At 41.2% G+C, this 18076-nt stretch overlaps 1 protein-coding gene across 4 annotated transcripts in view; it reads right to left on the reverse strand.

Moving 5' to 3' along the window:
* ralgapa2 (Ral GTPase activating protein catalytic subunit alpha 2) overlaps nt 1-18076 on the reverse strand; it is a 462100-nt gene that overhangs the window by 244235 nt on the left and 199789 nt on the right. For all 4 annotated transcript variants that reach the window (XM_033026192.1, XM_033026194.1, XM_033026193.1 and 1 more), the window contains exons 11-16: nt 11402-11581; nt 10205-10339; nt 8831-8979; nt 7353-7464; nt 3168-3405; nt 1992-2159 (exon numbers count right to left, since the gene is read on the reverse strand). In XM_033026192.1, coding sequence (XP_032882083.1) covers nt 1992-2159; nt 3168-3405; nt 7353-7464; nt 8831-8979; nt 10205-10339; nt 11402-11581 — 982 coding nt within the window. The remainder of the gene's footprint in view (nt 1-1991; nt 2160-3167; nt 3406-7352; nt 7465-8830; nt 8980-10204; nt 10340-11401; nt 11582-18076) is intronic.

Genomic DNA, 18076 nt, shown 5'->3' on the forward strand with positions numbered 1-18076 from the left:
TCCGTTCACACACACACGCTGAAGACGTTTTGTCAGGAAACTGGAAATCCATCGTTTCGTGTTGGAACGAATACCATAGAAGTCAAGCTTCCGAAGCAGTCTCTGGTGTGGGATGACATCAAATGCTTTAGAAAAGTCCAGCACAACTAAATCCACGATGACGTTACTGTCAAGGTGCTTGGCCAGGTCATTTGTCGTCAGGATAAGCTGAGACTCGCATGATCTATGCCTCCTAAATGCATGTTGGTTGTCGGCAAGAATATTATGTTTGCTCACGTGACGCATCAGATTACTATCAATGATATGCTCCAGTAATTTGCAGCAAGTACTTGTTAGTGAAACAGGACGATAATTCGCTGGGTTGGTGGTTGAACCCTTCTTAAAGAGAGGAGTGATGTTGGCCTTCCTCCAATCCAGCCCGAGTCAAGCGATTGTTGAAAAATGAACTGCAAAACTGGAGCCAGTTCTTCGGCTGCGATCTTGAGCGCTTGATTCTGTATCTGATCTGGTCCAATTGCTTTTGTGGTATTAATGTTGAGCAATAACTTCTTGACAATGTTGATCATATCATTTAAGTGGTATCGTGTAAAAATTAAATTATTTTTGAATAATGAAACTGTGCACCAGCAGGTTCAGAACATCCAAAGGATCGGACTAAGCTTAAGAGTTCAAACCTGAATGAATGAATGAATGAATGAGAGATATAATCACAGAGCACAAGAGGCCATTTAGCCCCTGTTGGTGCCAGCTTTTAGCAAGAGCTATGCAAATAGTTGCACAGCCAGGCAAACTTCTCTTTGTGACACATATATTTAATCACTTTTTTGAAAATTACTGAATCAGAATTTATGGCCTTTCAGGGAATTCACTCCAGATCATATTAACTCATCATATAAAGCAAATAATTTCCCCTTACTCTCTCCTCCCCCTCTCCATCGACTTTAACCTGTGTTTTTTTTTTAAAAGATTCCCAATGGGAACTGGTCTTCCATTCTTAACCATGCCAAATTTTCATAACTGTGAGTATCTCTACGTCTCTTATGCTTCTTCACCTTATGAAAACCAACTCTGGCTTTGCCAATTAATTCACATTTTCGAAATCTCTCATCCTAGGTGTCAAACAAGTGAACCTGCTCTTCTGCCCTGATAGGTGGTGCCCAGAAATGGTGCAAAATCTTGCTTGAAGTCGAACAGGGAATTTTGATATTTTAACTAAACCTTCCGTTTCCAATACCATTGTTTAAAAGGCAGAGGTCACTTGTAAGGAGCAAAGGAAATCAGGTAGAGGGGAGGGAAGTTGGCAAAGAAGCCGGATGTAACTAAGAATACAGGCCCTGATTATGAAAATGGAAGCAAGATCAGTGTTGAAATCTAACACATAATTATCAGGCTTTTAATTACAAAAATATTCCTGGGATGTCAGACTGATTCCTGGGATGTCAGGACTTTCATATGAAGAAAGACTGGATAGACTCAGTTTGTACTCGCTAGAATTTAGAAAATTGAGGGGGGATCTTATAGAAACTTACAAAATTCTTAAGGGGTTAGACAGGCTAGATGCAGGAAGATTGTTCCCGATGTTGGGGAAGCCCAGAACAAGGGGTCACAGTTTAAGGATAAGGGGGAAATCTTTTAGGACTGAGATGAGGAAAACATTTTTCACACAGAGAGTGGTGAATCTCTGGAATTCTCTGCCACAGAGGTAGTTGAGGCCAGTTCATTGGCTATATTTAAGAGGGAGTTAGATGGGCCCTTGTGGCTAAAGGGATCAGGGGGTATGGAGAGAAGGCAGGTACAGGATATTGAGTTGGATGATCAGCCATGATCATATTGAATGGCGGTGCAGGCTCGAAGGGCCGAAAGGCCTACTCCTGCACCTATTTTCTATGTTTCTATTCATGCAGATATGCAAAAACAAATTACAACATGCTGCACACATTATTGTGTTGTCCAAAAACAATTCATGAATAATTAAGCCTTCAGCACCTTACCTGTTGCTTTTTGACGGACAATATTTCTGGCTTTTTCAACACCTGGAGCACCAGAGGTAGTTGCACTTCTAAATCGCATATGTTCTTGTGTGCCATCAGCTTGATTTCTCCAACTTAGAGAAAAGGACCTACCTACTCCAGTTACCTTACTAAGATCTTGATATATACCTTAAACATTAAAGATACACAAAGCATATTAAAACTCGTTCTACTGGTTTTCAATGTTTCAACTTTTCATAGTGCCAACTCAACATGATATAGTTCTATTAAAAATATAGAACATTAATGCCTCTATAATAGAGCGGGAATAGGGATGTCATTTTATAACTCGGAACCCAGATTTCCCTCACATCCTTTGGAATTTAAAAGTGCTAATAATCCTTCAACATTTCAGACGTAACTATTGAGATTGACAAGTGGGTTGGTTTGTGGATGGCTCAAAGGTTGCAACTCATCCCTGGCAATGGAGCAGAGAAGGAGGGAGATTGAGGAGCAGAACAACTCAGAAGTCCACAACAGTCCAAGAGGGGGAGGAGTGGAGATGAGAGAGTTCAAGAAAAGCCAGAATAACGGTTGGAACACAAACCTTTGTGCTATTAAAAGACTGTGGCTCAAGGATCTCAATAGAACCACTGACATCCAAGAATCCTTGCCACCCTTTTGCAACCACAAAATATTTAGGAATAAACTGGGTTAAAACTGAGATTTGCAGCTTTATTATAATATTAAAAATACCAACTGCTTATTTGGAATCAGATTTGATAAAATTCACCATTTTACATTTCACCTAACAAAAATGCACCATTACAGATGCTGAGAACTGCCGGGAGGGAGGGGGAAGGAGAAGGGGGGAACAGGCAGAAGAATGGGATTAGGAGGGAGAGATAGATCGGTCATGAGTGAATGGCGGATGGGCCAAATGGCCTTGATGGGCCAAATGGCCTAATTCTGTTCCTATCATTTATGACCTTATGCTTTAGAAGCACTAAGTCATGAATCGAAAATAAAGTTTACTACAAATACAGAGATAACAACCCTCCCAGTGCAATTCAATGACATAAGCAGGATCTTATTTAAACAAGTACCATTCGTCAAGCATACTGATGAATGACAATTGACCACCGGGTTTCATTTCTCATATCTCTTCCCACAAAACATGTTAATCAGTTACATTACCTTTTCCTCGTTGTTTTTTCTCTTTTTGTTCACTCAGCTTATCCAGTGGCAAGTTATTCATATCCAACCCATATACACATCTTGCTAACACCACAGTGAGAGAATCCATGATCTTTGCCCACTCAGTGATCAGTTCATTCCACATGGTCAGAGATGATAGCACCGACAGTAGTTCATCCCATAGCTCTCTTGAAATGTACACACTCAAATTAGCCCGGATCCAAGCAACAATAAGGGTCTACAACACACAAAAGAAAAATGGGTAAGATGTAATCAAATGACTCGAGAACAAATATAATAGAAATTAAAAGGTGCAGAAACATTGCATTTGGAACTTGCAGCTAATTTTAACCATGAAATAAAATTTAGGTAAACAAGAACAATGCATCAAAATCAAGATTTTTACATTTTTGCCACAAATAGCAGTTAAAAAGGTACAAGAATAATCAATGAATAAGATATTATTATCCAAAGGTCACATATTTCTTCTGTGAATATTTTATGGTGTTGTACCCATAGGTAGTACAGCAAGTTGCATGAAGGACATGGAAGTTAGAAAGGGATATAGTGAGGTGCAATAGTAATTTTTAAAATAAATAAATAAATAAATGGTATCAGGACCTGGCAATGGGAGGTAAAACAACAAAAACAGACTTGGTTGGTAGTCTTTCTGCGGAGTTTAATGTTATAATAGAGCGATTGTCCTTACTTTCTTTTTCTTTCTTTTCTAGGGTCTACTTTCTTACTTTACTTCCTTCTCTAACTTCTTTTCTAAGGGGCTTTCTTTTCCCAACACTCTCTTGCACTTCACGACTCTTGCGCACCTTCTTTACTTTCCTTACTTCTATCTTTTTCTTAAAGCTTAAAAAAAAAATGAAGCGGTACAAAAAATGTATTAAGATATATGTGTTGTGTGTTATTGTAATTTACCGTACTTCTAATAAAAATAATTAAAAAGAAAAAAAATTGAAAAAATAAAAAAAGAAAGGGATATAGTTAGGATTAGTTGGTGGGGAAAGATCCGGGGAAATGTGAAATTGTCCATTTTACGAGGAGAGTTAAAAAAAAGCATATTATCTAAATGGTGAGAGATTTATGAGATCAGCGGTGCATATTTGTGTGTCCTAGGACATAACTTGCAAAAGACAAGTACAGGGAGTAATTAGGAAAATTAGTAGCATTTATCATTCATTGCGCGGAGAATCGAATACAAAACTCAGAATATAAAACTCCGGTTATATGGAGCATGCTGGGAAAAACTACATTTGGAGTAACGTACGTCATTCTGATCTCTTTATTTAAGTATGTTGTTACATTGGAGGCAATTCAGAGAATGCCAATGGAATAATTTGCTGGAATGACCAGGCTCTCGTAGAAGGCGCATTTTTATTTCCAGGATTTGACTGAAACCTGAAGACGCCTCTCAAGATAGATGGCGAGATAACGTTTCCTCTTATGAGAAAACAAACATAATTGTTCAATGTGATTACAGGTGCACAACCTTTTATCCGAACATCCAAATAACGAAAACCTCCGAATAGCGGCCATTTTTTCGGTCCTTGAAGAAAGGTCCTTGAAAACGTTCACCGAGGGCGGCCTGCAGAGGTGACAGCGGAACCTCCGGTCGGTCCTCGAAGAAAGGGGAACTAAATCCCCATTCATAAAAGAGAAGGTGAGGGTATATTGCGCGGGAGGGTTAATAATTGACAATCTGCTGCTGCCTGCCCGCTGAGTTAAAAAGTTCCCACGGTCACGATACACAGTGTATCGTGAGTCAGTTTCACCCCACCTACACCCCTCTGCTTCCCGGCCATGTGTGTGACCCCTTCCCTCCCCTCTCCAGCCCATTGCACCGGCGCGGGGGCTTTGCACTGTCTTCACGTCGGCGATGCTAGCAGGACCGTGTCAGTCACCGGAGACGTCAGGACCAATTGGACATCGACCACCAGGCCCACCGCAAGCACGGAGATCCCAGAGACCCACAGCCAGCAGCAGCCCAGCCCCGTTCCAACTCCAGAGGAAAACTGCAAACTGGCCGGAGACGTCAGGACCACCAGAAGCCGTTCCCCGAGCTGCGCCCCCTCATCGGGACACCGACCCCCAGGCCCACTGCAAGCACGGAGATCCCAGAGACCCACAACCAACAGCAGCCCAGCCCAGCCCCGCTCTAACTACAGAGGAACCTGGGTTGCGGATGACGGGGCGCAGCTCGGGGCGTCGTAGAGGCTTTTTCTTTCACAGGGAGCTTTCTGCTGTCCGGCAGAGAAGAAAGGCTCTACAACAAACCTGTCCCCCGCTCGACTCCACGGAGGAGCGTCCATCTGGGGGGGGGGGGGTACCGCTTGGTCCGCTTACCCGGCGCTCCGCTATCCTGACACCGTGCCGAGCCCAGCCCGCTAGCGCCTGAGCAGCGGGCTGGATCTAAAGCCAAGGAAGAGGCGTCCGGCCAGTGGCTCGGGGAGCGGGTTCCTGTTGGTCCTGACGTCTCCGGCCACCTGCCATCCTCCGGGAACTGTACCGCCCTCGCAGGAGAGTGGGGTTGTTTGCAGTTGCAGAGGAAGGGGGCAAGGGCGGTACAGTTCCCAGTCTCAGCTCCAGTCCAGGGGGGTGGCCGGAGACGTCAGGACCAACGGGACACCGACCCCCAGGCCCACTGCAAGCACGGAGATCCCAGAGACCCACAGCCAGCAGCAACTCCAGCCCAGCCCCGCTCCAACTCCAGAGGAACACGTAGGGGCAGAAGCTGATGGTGTGCAAGGTACGTCTTGTTCTTGGGGTGACGGATGAGGGGGCGCAGCTCGGGCTGTGGGCAAACTGCCACTTGTCTCCGTAGCGGCCCATCGGGGAGCGGATTCCTCTGGAGTTGGAGGGGGAGGGGGAGGGGGGTATTGTGCTGTTTGATCGCCCCCTGCTATCCCAGGGACAGGGAGACACAGCGGCTTTTTAGACTGGTGGGCAATCACTTCCAAAGTTCTGCCCACACAGTCAGTACACCTCTCCTACACAGCATTTCATACAAACATTTATTCTGCAAGAAAAAACTACATTGAAGACTCAAACTCTTCGAGTAACTGCCGGGATCAAGGCGCAAACTCGCGACCTTGCGGATATGAGCCGAGCACTCTACCACTGAGCCAGCCATTAAAATCTACGCTAAAAAAATTCCATTCCGAAGACCGACAAATTCTGAATTACGAAAAGTGTCTGGTCCCAAGGCTTTCGGATAAAAGGTTGTGCACCTGTAATTTAAAAAGTACTCCATGTGGGATGACACATGCATTTGGGGGAAATTCCTCCATTCGATATGCAAAATACAACCCAAAGTATAATCTTAATTGGATATCATGAATAATATATACGCCGATCCTTCCACCATCCCGACGCGAAGGCTTGGACATCGGACCGTCGGCAGCAGCGAACTGCGGAGGGTTCAAAGGCCCCGACCACCACGGGTGAACAAAGAACAAAGGAAGAAGATAACTGAACTTTATTGCCTTCCTTCACAGTGAGGAATGTTGATTCCACTGTGGTGGATGTTTATGTTAAATTTTATTTTATGCGGCTGTGTGTACTGTTGCTTTTCACTTAGTATGGCTTTATGGTAACTCAAATTGTTACTGTACCATAATTGGTTAAGTGACAATAAATGCGAACTTGAACTTGATATAAGCATATTTAAGTCCAACCTACAAATGGCCTGCTGAAAAGCTAAAATAAACTGTCAATTGTAGTTATTTTTCTCTCACAAATAACCTGCCAGTTTCATCTATAATAACTCAAAGATGAAACTTGAAAAATGGTTTCATAATCATTCATTTTCACTATAAAATGCACGCTCGTGCGTACGCGCACACACACAATACTGTGGATAGTGGAACCCCAAAATATAAACAGAGAATAGTGAAAATAGTCAACTGGAAACACAGCAAGTCCAGCAACAACTACAGGGAAAGAAACAGTGTTTAAGGTTTCAGAATGATCACCTTACAACAAAAACTGGGAATACTTACGAGATGCACAGATCTAAAGGGGCTGGGAAAAGAGTTTTGGAGAGGAAAAGCATCAAGAACAACTCTGCTCTTGTTATAAATACTGCCTGACAATATGCATTTTCAACATTGGTTATTACTGCTTATTATACTCATTGTATACAAAGCTTCTCAGTGAGATATAGAGGTATTTTACCCGAAAAAGTAGTTCAGCCATACTTTCTGCAAAAATATCCCGTTTGTGCAAATCCTGCTGCTTTTGCATAATTGTTTCAGTGATCTTGAGCAAAACACGTAAAAGTTGTTCCCTATATAAAATAAAAAAAAGAATCATTAAAAAAAGGTTGATGTGCAATGTGTCTAAATCAATACACTAGGGTTAAAATGTCAAAGATGATACCTATTATGGGAACATTCAACTATTGCTAGTCTGTATTGTGGATGCAATATTTGCTGAACAGCAACATAAGTGTTGAGATCATCTGCAACATGAAAATAACTTTCCAATATGCATAAATTGTGTGATAAAGTCATAAATTTGCCTGTGTTTGATCTTAACACCATTTATAATTTTCTTTGAAATTTATCTGCCTGAACAACAAACCGTGGGGGGTAGGGGATGGGGGGGAGGGGAGATCAAACTACCCAGTAACATTAAAACTGGGAGCTTCTGTCTTAATCACCCTTCACAGCCTCAACATTTGCTGCCATTCCATGGCCAAGTTATATTCAGCAATTTTCACTGTCAGGTCATATTGTTATAATTGTATTTTTAAACACTTTCAAGGACAAGATACAATATAATTAGTTTTAGAAACATAGAAAATAGGTGCAGGAGTAGGCCATTCGGCCCTTCGAGCCTGCAATCGAGTCTTTCTATAGAGAGAGCCAAGAGAGGTGGCAAAGTAGTAATTGATTAATATAGGTCCTGACATTCATTATTATCCAAGGATAATGTATTAACTTCTACATGTGCTGATGACATCAAAGTTTATTTCATCATGACCTGTGGACTGACCATCAGATTTAAAATTGTCGAAGCATTTGTCTGACATCAAGTACCAGAAGAAAAGAAAGTTCCCAATATTTAACCGGATGAAGGCTGACAACATCACTTTAAGTCCTGTTATCAACTCAGATCTCTGAACTTTGATTCCATCCTTCTCTAAGGAAGCAGTCCAGTATCGAACTAGAGAGTTCATATTTGACCTTGAGATGAGCTTTGGACTTAATATTGGTTCCATCTTTAAGACCACTTACTTCCATCTCCATATTACTGCCCACTGCTTCAGTTTGCCTGCTGCTAACGTCCACATAACTCTATCAGCTTTGTTTGAAATAAAAACACACACAGCAATGTTTTGGATAGCTCACACCAATCTGCAATCTTTCTAGCACTGCTAGGTGTGTTATAACTGGCATCAAGGTCCTGCAGACCTACACAAATCTCAAAGCCTCCCTACTCCCACCCCCTTCACCTTCCTCCTTTAGTGTGTTATTAAAAACCAATTTCTTTAGGTCAACTACCTCAGAATCAAAGTTGTTTCTATGAAGGACTTTGGGATGCTTCTGCCGAGTTGAAGGCACAATTAATAATTAAATGAAAATTATTACCTTGTGTAGATTTTAAATATAGGAATATTTAAGACAGCAGAGACCAATGCGAATACTCACCACGTCTTTCTACTCATGGTTAATTCCATGATCATGTGCCTATAAATACTCAGGACTGCCCTGCACACGTCAATCTGTTCATCTAGGATCTTTGAGACATCATTGCAGGGCTCCAACAGGAATACATTTGAAGAATTTGTCAAAAAAACCTATTAAAATTGGTATACATAAACATCAGTGCATTCTTGACCACTGTATGAACTCAATAACAATCACAATAAAATAGACTACACATTGTTTCATTTCATTTCAATTTATACAAAAACAAAAATCCCATTATCCTCTCTCCCAAATCATGTAATTCTGTACCCTATCAGCTGAATATTTCATTGGAACTGAACAGCTAAACAATTACAGGGATATTAACAAAATATTACAGATGTTGTACATCTAATATAAAATACAGAAAATAGTGGTGACATTCAATGCTCAGTGACATTAGGTGCAGGAAGGAATTGAAGATGGACACAAAATGCTGGAGTAACTCAGCGGCTCAGGCAGCATCTCTGGAGAAAAGGAATAGATGACGTTTCAGGTCATGACCCTTCTTCAGACTGATTCCAAGTCTGAAGAAGGGTCCCTATTCCTTTTCATTCATTTACTTTCTTTGCCAGACCTGCTGAGTTACTCCAGCATTTTATGTTCATCTTCAGACACATTAGCCTGTTTTAACTGAGAAATACCACCAAATCCAAGTGAAAAAATCAAGAGGCATCAAAAGTGTGTACTAGAAGTTCCTATTTCTCTTGCCAAAGAGGTCAAGAATTTGATTTAAGGTATTTGTCGGAAGCATCCAGAAGCTTGCAAAGAATACAAATTGTGCCCAGAGAATGTTATAGATCTAATGTCACTTTCCAAAATAATGGGAATTTCTCACATTTATGTGTCTAAATGTGCACAAAAGCAGGACTATAGACAAAATGTTGGGATCAATCCAATTTGATTTTTGTTTGGTCAGCCGAAACAGTGACCTGCCTCTTGTTCCAGCAATGCAGAATGCACAGTTAGATGAGTATTTGGGTGTTCTTCCAGAGAAGGGAAGACTAATATGAAATTATCTTTGCGGAAATCAAGAATGGCCCTACTAGCAACTACCTGTTATGGCCACAGCAGGCTGCATGATTTGCAACAGAAACTCACTGGGTACTTTAATGGTAGATAGGAAATAAACATCTCATGCATTAACTTTTCAATCCAAAACATGTTACAAATTTCGAGGGATTAAGAGGCAATACGTTTCTCAGCTTCAAGAGAAAATTTGAGGAGAAACAGAGTACAGTTTACATTTTGCTGTTACTTTTTTCCAAAAAGACCAGGGAACATCCAGATGATCAAAATTTGATTAATTTGCTAAAGAACTTGACCAAAACTCGCCTGCAATGTTGACTGAATACCAGCCTGAACATTTCCATTTTCCTCTTCAAATATACAGCCACGGTTGATAGCATTTGTAAATGAATATGTTCTCCCCCAGCTGGATGTGCGCCTGTGTTTTGAGTGTTGAATGGACTTTTAAAACAGAAACAAATATTTAACATTAATGCTAAAATTTGCAAATTTATAACTGGAACATATTTTCTTCACATTTTTCTCAATAGCATGCTAACTAACAGATAGCCAAAGAATCTGTCTGTCTAAAAGCTATCAGCCATCAATGTATCACACACCAATCAACGTTGTTATTGATGCATAAATAACTGCATATAATTTCTACAATGCAAAAACTGCAATACAATAACATGAATCAAATGTCTGTGGTACACAATAAGGTATCAAGTCTGAAGAAGGGTTTCGGCCCAAAACGTTGCCCATTTCCTTCGCTCCATAGATGATGCTGCACCCGCTCAGTTTCTCCAGCATTTTTGTGTACCTTCAATTTTCCAGCATCTGCAGTTTCTTCTTAAATACAAGGTAACAAGCCATTTCCCTATAATTGCTATTTCCTTTTTGTTAAGTATCGACTGCATCCTCTTTGAAATGCATAAACCAGACTTGCACATCATGGCTGTCCCATTTCCGTCAGTCATAACGACACGCAAAATAATTTACTTTCTCACAGTTCATTTTTGCAGCAAGTTGTAATGTTTGTTCAAAATGTTGGCACTTTTCAACTCATTAGAAACTTTTCCATCAACAATCAGCAAGAAGCACACATGGGTTAAGCATAATATGACAAAATGGTGAGTATGCTCTCCACAAGGGACCCAGCAATGTCTTAAAACAAATCCTCTGAGCATACTCATTTCTGGACATCTGAATTTAATTGAAAGCAAATCCCCTGGCTGCTCCTTAAAATATTCTTTTTATGTTATTTAATGCTTGGATTTAATCAGACGTACATACGCTTTAAGCATATAAATACAAGAACAATGCTGTTTTAAATACTTGGTTACTCTTATCAGTTAAGCAAACTATAGCACATGAAAAATAACAAAAATATTCAAGCTAGGTACTGTCTTTCAAAATTCTTGGGGGCACAAGAGACTGCACGTGCTGAAAGCTGCAGCAAATAAAAGGAGAGCATCTGGAAAAACTGACAACAGCATTTGTGGAAAAGTCGTACTTGTTTACCTCCTCTTTATCTGTCAGTGTTAAAGAATGCTGCTCCGAATGGTCGACTGTATCTTCGTCGGTGTCAATGATCTCTGGCTCCGCCATGAATGGAGGTTTATTTTCTTGCAAGATCCATTTCCGATAAACCTTCACAACTTTTTTTATTGCTGATGCTTCACAGGAAGGTAGCAAAAACCCCTAAAGGTAAAGAGACAAATTGATGTGCAAGTTCCTCTAACCGTCACTTTTGACTCAGTTGAGTTATTTTCAAAGGAGGTGGTAAGTCGATATTTAATGTCAATTTAAACCTGTAACTTTGAAAAATTCCAACTATAGCAGAAGTAACAAAGCAGTGTTATTTGACCATACTCGATGTGAAGTACGACACAGTGGAGCAACTGGTAGAACTACTACCACACAGCATCAGAACCCAGGGTTCAATCCCAACTTTGGATCGTGTCTGCGTGGAGTTTGCAGGTACTCCCCGTGACTACATGGATTTCCTCTGGGTATTCCGGTTTCCTCCCACATCTTAAAGGCATGTGGGATTGTAGGTAAATTTGACACTGTAAATTATGTAGAGTGTGAAGGGAGTGGATGAGAAAGTAGGATAACATTGAAAGGCCTGTTCCCATGCTGTATCTCCAAACTAAACTAAATCAAATGCAGTAAAAAAAAAAATGCGGTGGAATTAATTTTTCACATGATTGGTTGTTACAATCATCTTTGTAGAACCGTTTACTTTCCTGAATCGTTTCCTAAATACACTGGTGGATTTGTAGACAACTGCAATGAATAAGGCACTTTGTTGTAAAATGTAAGTCTGAAATGTTTTCTTTGACATTTCACAACGTGGAAGGAATTTTACATTAAGGAGAAGAGCTTTTTGCAGGCAATTTGTTGCAAAGTGAATGGTACACTCAGATGACGAAAGTGCAACAAGGTTCTGGGTATTTTGGCCATAATTGACTAGATAGATTTATCCCTCTTGCAAATACTCAGTCAAGGTTTTTTCCATTTTAATAGAATTAAAATAGTGAAATTCATTCTCTAGGTAAGAAATATATGGTACTGCTTCGAAACTGCAGAATTTAAAAACAATATTCAAGTCTATACAAATCGTTAATTTAACAATTTATCTATATGCCTTTGAAATTTGAGTTACAGATAGAATCAAGTTATAAAGCATGGAAACAGGTCTTTTGGCCCACCAAGTCCAAACCAACCATCTAGCATTCATTTACACTCATCTTGTTTTATCATTTCCACGTTCACATCAAGCAACAACCCTAGATCTGCCACTCACCTACAGCTAGGTATCATTTAAAGGAGCCAATTAACCTCCCAGCTGCACCTTTGGTGTGCGGGAGGAGGTCAGTGCACCTGGTGTCACCTTTGCATTCAGGGAGATTGGGAATACTCCACGTATTCATCACCAGAGGGCAGAATAACACCTGGGATGCTGAAACTGCAAATTAGCCCAATGTGCAATCTTTTTTGTCTTCTAATTAACATAACTATTAAGCTTTTCTTTAACAAACAGAATTTTACATATATATGCCCAAATCACCAGTTCCGTGATCAGGATTCAGGCACAAGTACTGACACCATGACCAACCTGTAGTTCCTTCTGAACCTTCTGAATTTTATAGTCGGCGGGGCAGTACTCTGCATATCGCCAACTTGGACAATTTATACATTTTTATCAAGCCAATTAACCTACAAACCTGTACGTCTTTGGAGTGTGGGAGGAAACAGAAGATCTCGGAGAAAACCCATGCAGATCACGGGGAGAACGTACAAACTTCATACAGACAGCACCCGTAGTCGGGATGGAACCCGTGTCTCTGGCGCTGCATTTTGCTGTAAGGCAGCAACTCTACCGCTGCGCCACCGTGACTGCCCTATTAAGTTCATGACCGTCTTAATATGAGAGAAACATGTAAATGGGTTAACTACTCATCAAAAAACAGCACTTCTGAACATGCAACACTCCCTCATGATGGAACTAAAACATCAAGAAAGATGCATCCATATCTCTGGAGATGGTTTTGTAATTGCTTATCCTAGTTCAGATACCAAAATAAGAAAAAGTAATTATAGGATATGGTATTTTAATGATTATAACAGCTTCATGACTCCGAGGAGTGAACAACCAACTGAATGTAGGCGTGGATTGACGCCACTCAAGTATTTTTACTTTAAATCGCATAATTTATGTCTGGAACTTAGTTTTTTTAAAACAGACAGTACTTCCTGAAAAGCATGGTAACAATAGCACTGAAGTAAAAGTGAACACACATGGGCCAAAAAATAAAATAAAAGCTAAGATGGGGCGTATCCATTGGAACCAAAGTTTTAAAAACAGCATTCAACCAATCTTTGATAATATATGGAATGTATAAGGTGAATTCAGAACAGGTTTTAGCTAGATTTAGGGGAAATGAAGACCTTTCAGAAATGACAGAGGTTATGGTTCAATTAAATGTATTTTGTTGTTCCATGGGGTTGTGAAGACAGCTTTTCTAATAAGGTTAGCCCGTTAATTATAAATTTACACAAGATTATTCTCAATGTCGGTTTTGACCAATTGAAATAGGATATCTTCAAACTTAATGCACAAAGGAACAGACGGTAAAGCTGATAATTTCCATGCAATTTCGCCACCAGAGGGTGCTGAGATGTCACTTTAAAAAAGTCTCGCATGAACTTGTAAGAGTAAGTTGTGGGCCTATCATTTAAAAATTCAGGAATGTCTGATCACTGAGGCACAGTGTCCAAAGGATAACAGATAATTCTGGAATTGGGGCAGGGGGTAAAATGATGCCGTGTTGGAAAGAGGCCCAGGGATCGGAACTTGGGAGGTGGCAGTTTGTAATTGTCATGGATCGAGAGAGATAAGATTTGATTCCTGGAAAAGAGTGTTCAGCTGTGTGAAGACCAGTCAGGGATTGAGTGCTATTATAGGTGCAGTGGTGCAATTGGCACTAAGGAATGGTGAACAGCAGAACAAGGGTTTGCAATCATCAGGTAGTGCTCGACGACCCATCAAAAATATATGATACAGGAAATCATTCAGATCATCATATCCATGCTGGTCAAGAAAACCATCCAGCTGATCCAATTTTCCAGCAAGAGATGCATAGGCCTGCATATCACAGCACTTTCAAATATACATCCATGTATTTCTGAAAAGGGCTTCTAACTGTACCACCCTTTCAAGATAGCTTCAGATAACTTCACCCTCCAGGCAAAAAAAAAAAAATTCATTTGTTTCTCCTGTAACTTTTCTATTAACTGCTTTAATTCCTTGCACCCTGGTACTTACTACTTATTTTATCTTGGTCTTTCATGATTTTATGCATGTCAATTAAATCTTAGTTTAGTTTAAAGATACAGCATGGAAACCGGCCCTATCGGCCTAACTTGTTCGCGCCGACCAGCAATCACACATACACTAGTTCTATCCTTCACACTAGGAACAATTGACAGAAGCCAATTCTGTCACGTCTTTGGAGTGTGGGAGGAATCCAGAGCACTCGGAGAAAAGCCACATGGTCGCAGGGGGAACATATAAACTCCATATAGTATCGAACCTGGGTCTGGTACTATTAGGCAGAACCCCTACCACTGTGCCACCATGCCACCCTCAATCTTCTCTCAGCCTTCTGTGTCAAAGTATACATCTCTAGTTTATTTATTTCCTTACAATTACAAATTTCCAGTCCAGAAGCAAGTTTATAAATCTCATTGGCGAATCTCCAATGCAATCATCTCTGTCCTTGGTTGACCAGAACCTTATGCAGTACGCAGGATGTGGCATAACTGATGTACACAATTGTAGTTAATCCTCCCTGCCTTTTCGATACGATATAACTTCATTTATCCCAGGCGGAAAATTGATCTGCCAACAGTCATAAGAACACAAAATACATGAAACATGAAATTAAAGTGTTGAGTGGAAAGGTTTGGGTGATGTGCAAAGATTGGGGAGGGGGGGAGGAGGGGAGGTCAGTCTCAGTCTACCCCACGACAGAAGGGGGGAGGAGTTGCAAAGTTTGATAGCCACAGGGAAGAAGGATCTCCTGTGGCGTTCTATCCTGCATCTGGGTGGAACCAGTCTGTTGCTGAAGGTACTCCTCAAGTTGACCAGTGTGTTATGGTGGGGGTGAGCTGTATTGTCCAGGATGCTCCGCAGTTTGTGGAGCATCCTCCACTCAAAGACCACTTCCCATGAATCCAACATTTAATTTCCGCATCTCTACCAAGACGTGCCTTTTTTAACCACTGATCTGTCCTGCCATGTTAAAGATTTACCTCAAGCCTCTCCATCCCACAAGATTATCTTTTGTACATGCAGCTACGTCCACACATTAATTATCTCACACAATTTTGTCAAAGAATTAGTATCTGAAGGAGTAAAAAAAATGGTTGGGTATTTACCATATGGAGGCATTGGGTGGGGGAAGAGAGTCAGTAAATAAATAACTAGGGAGCTGCTCATGGAGTCACCATTTAAATAACGTATCCACTATTTAAAACTGGTTTAAGCCGAGAGTGACCAATGACACATTCAATGTAGATCAAAAGGATACAATTTGTTCTGGCAATATCACAAATTATTTGGGGGAGTTGCATTATATGCATGTCTGGTGCAGTTACCATCAGAAGCAGAAATTCTGACAAAATGTACCGTCAAGTTTCCAGAGTGGCATGATTCAACCCGGAAAACTAAATGATCCAGGAATCAATTTTCAAACTTGTAGCACCAAAAAACCCAGGACCCTGCGACTAATTTTCCAGTCTCAACATTTACAAACACAACCACAGAATCTCTGAAAATAATTTCATATTGTGCAATAATGTTTAATTTGTTAACTAGATTAAAATATTATAATATCAATGAGTCTAAAGAAGGGTCTCAACCCGAAACATCAGTCTAATTACTCCAGCATTTTGTCTCTACCTGCTTCAAAATATCAATAATCATTGCCTAAATCTTCCTGAAAAATATAGGAATACCAATAGAAAAGTTTTTCCCAGTCCATGATGAGCAGAGGTAAAACAAACGCAGTTAAATCTGCTGCTTTGTTTAATCCTAGAAATGTTACTTTATTTATATAACTCATTCAGAGCTCACCTATTTTAAGTCATTCCTGTCAAAAATGCATTTGTTTGATTTGAATAAAATATTTAAGAAATTTAAGAACACAAAATGAATCAAGATTAAACCTTCCTATAACACATATTACTTTCTGCCAGTCTCATCAAAAGACAAACAGGCTATGGTGAAAGGAATGGTATTTTAATAATTCAATTGCAGTATCCTATCATTCCAGCACTAATTCGCTTTGGAAGATTTACGTTAAATTGTAGACTCATATTCCACCGGGTGGCGCCGTCAGCTATAGCAGCCTTGCCAACGGTCTGTCTGTCTTTTTGTCTTTTTTGTTATTCTCAGTGTGTTTTAAAAAGTATGTGTTAGTTCTCTGGTTTGTTTTTTGTGGGGGTTGGGGGAGGGGGGGAGGGGGAAGAGGGGTCAGGGGAAGCTTTTCAATCTTTTACTTTGCTGGAGATGTGATTGGTTTCCGGATCGTATCTCCGGTTGCTCTGTGGCCTAACATCATGGAGCTGGTGGTCTTGCTCGAGATTGACTTGGAGCCTCACCGCGGGGCCATGGACTTACCATCGGAGTCTGCGATCCCCTGCCTGGGATCGACGCTCCAACTGCGACCTGCTGATTTTAACATCGAGGAGCTCGCAGTCTCGGGTAGAGACTGATGTTGGGGAAACTCCAAAGTCGCAGGAGGTTTGATTAGCCCCAACCCGGCTGGTGGGGGGGAGCTGACATCCCCCCAATGCGGGAGCTTGATCGTCCCGATGCGGAGGGCCCGACCACCGGCTACGGGAGCCAAGATCACCCCATCAACAGAAAGCTCGAGGCCCCCAACCGCGGGAGGACAAACAAGGGAAGAGATTGAACTTTTTTTTCCACGTTCCATCACAGTGAGGAATGTAGAGGAGTCACTGTGGTACATGATTATGTTAATAATAATAATAATAAATTTTATTTATGGGTGCCTTTCAAGAGTCTCAAGGACACCTTACAAAAATTTAGCAAGTAGAGGAAAAACATGTAAGGGGAATGAAATAAATAGTAGAGACATGACTAGTACACAAAATTAAAGACAGAATTCAATTCAAAACACAATATGAGGCAATTCATGCACAGATGAAAAGGGAGGGGGACGTGGGGCTAAGGATAGGCAGAGGTGAAGAGATGGGTCTTGAGGCGGGACTGGAAGATGGTGAGGGACACGGAATTGCGGATCAGTTGGGGGAGGGAGTTCCAGAGCCTGGGAGCTGCCCTGGAGAAGGCTCTGTCCCCAAAACTGCGGAGGTTGGACTTGTGGATGGAGAGGACACCGGCTGATGTGGATCTGAGGGACCGTGAGGGTTGGTAGGGGGAGAGGAGGTCAGTGAGATATGGGGGGGCCAGATGGTGGAGGGCTTTGTAGGTGAGGACCAGGATTTTGTAGGTGATCCGGTGGGAGATGGGGAGCCAGTGAAGTTGTTTGAGGACTGGAGTGATGTGATGCCAGGATTTGGTGTGGGTGATGAGTCGGGCGGCTGCGTTCTGGGTCAGTTGGAGTCGGTTGATGTAGGTGGAGCTGATGCCAAGGAGAAGTGAGT

This window comes from Amblyraja radiata, chromosome 8 (assembly GCF_010909765.2).
Source record: "Amblyraja radiata isolate CabotCenter1 chromosome 8, sAmbRad1.1.pri, whole genome shotgun sequence".
Lineage (NCBI taxonomy): Eukaryota > Metazoa > Chordata > Chondrichthyes > Rajiformes > Rajidae > Amblyraja > Amblyraja radiata.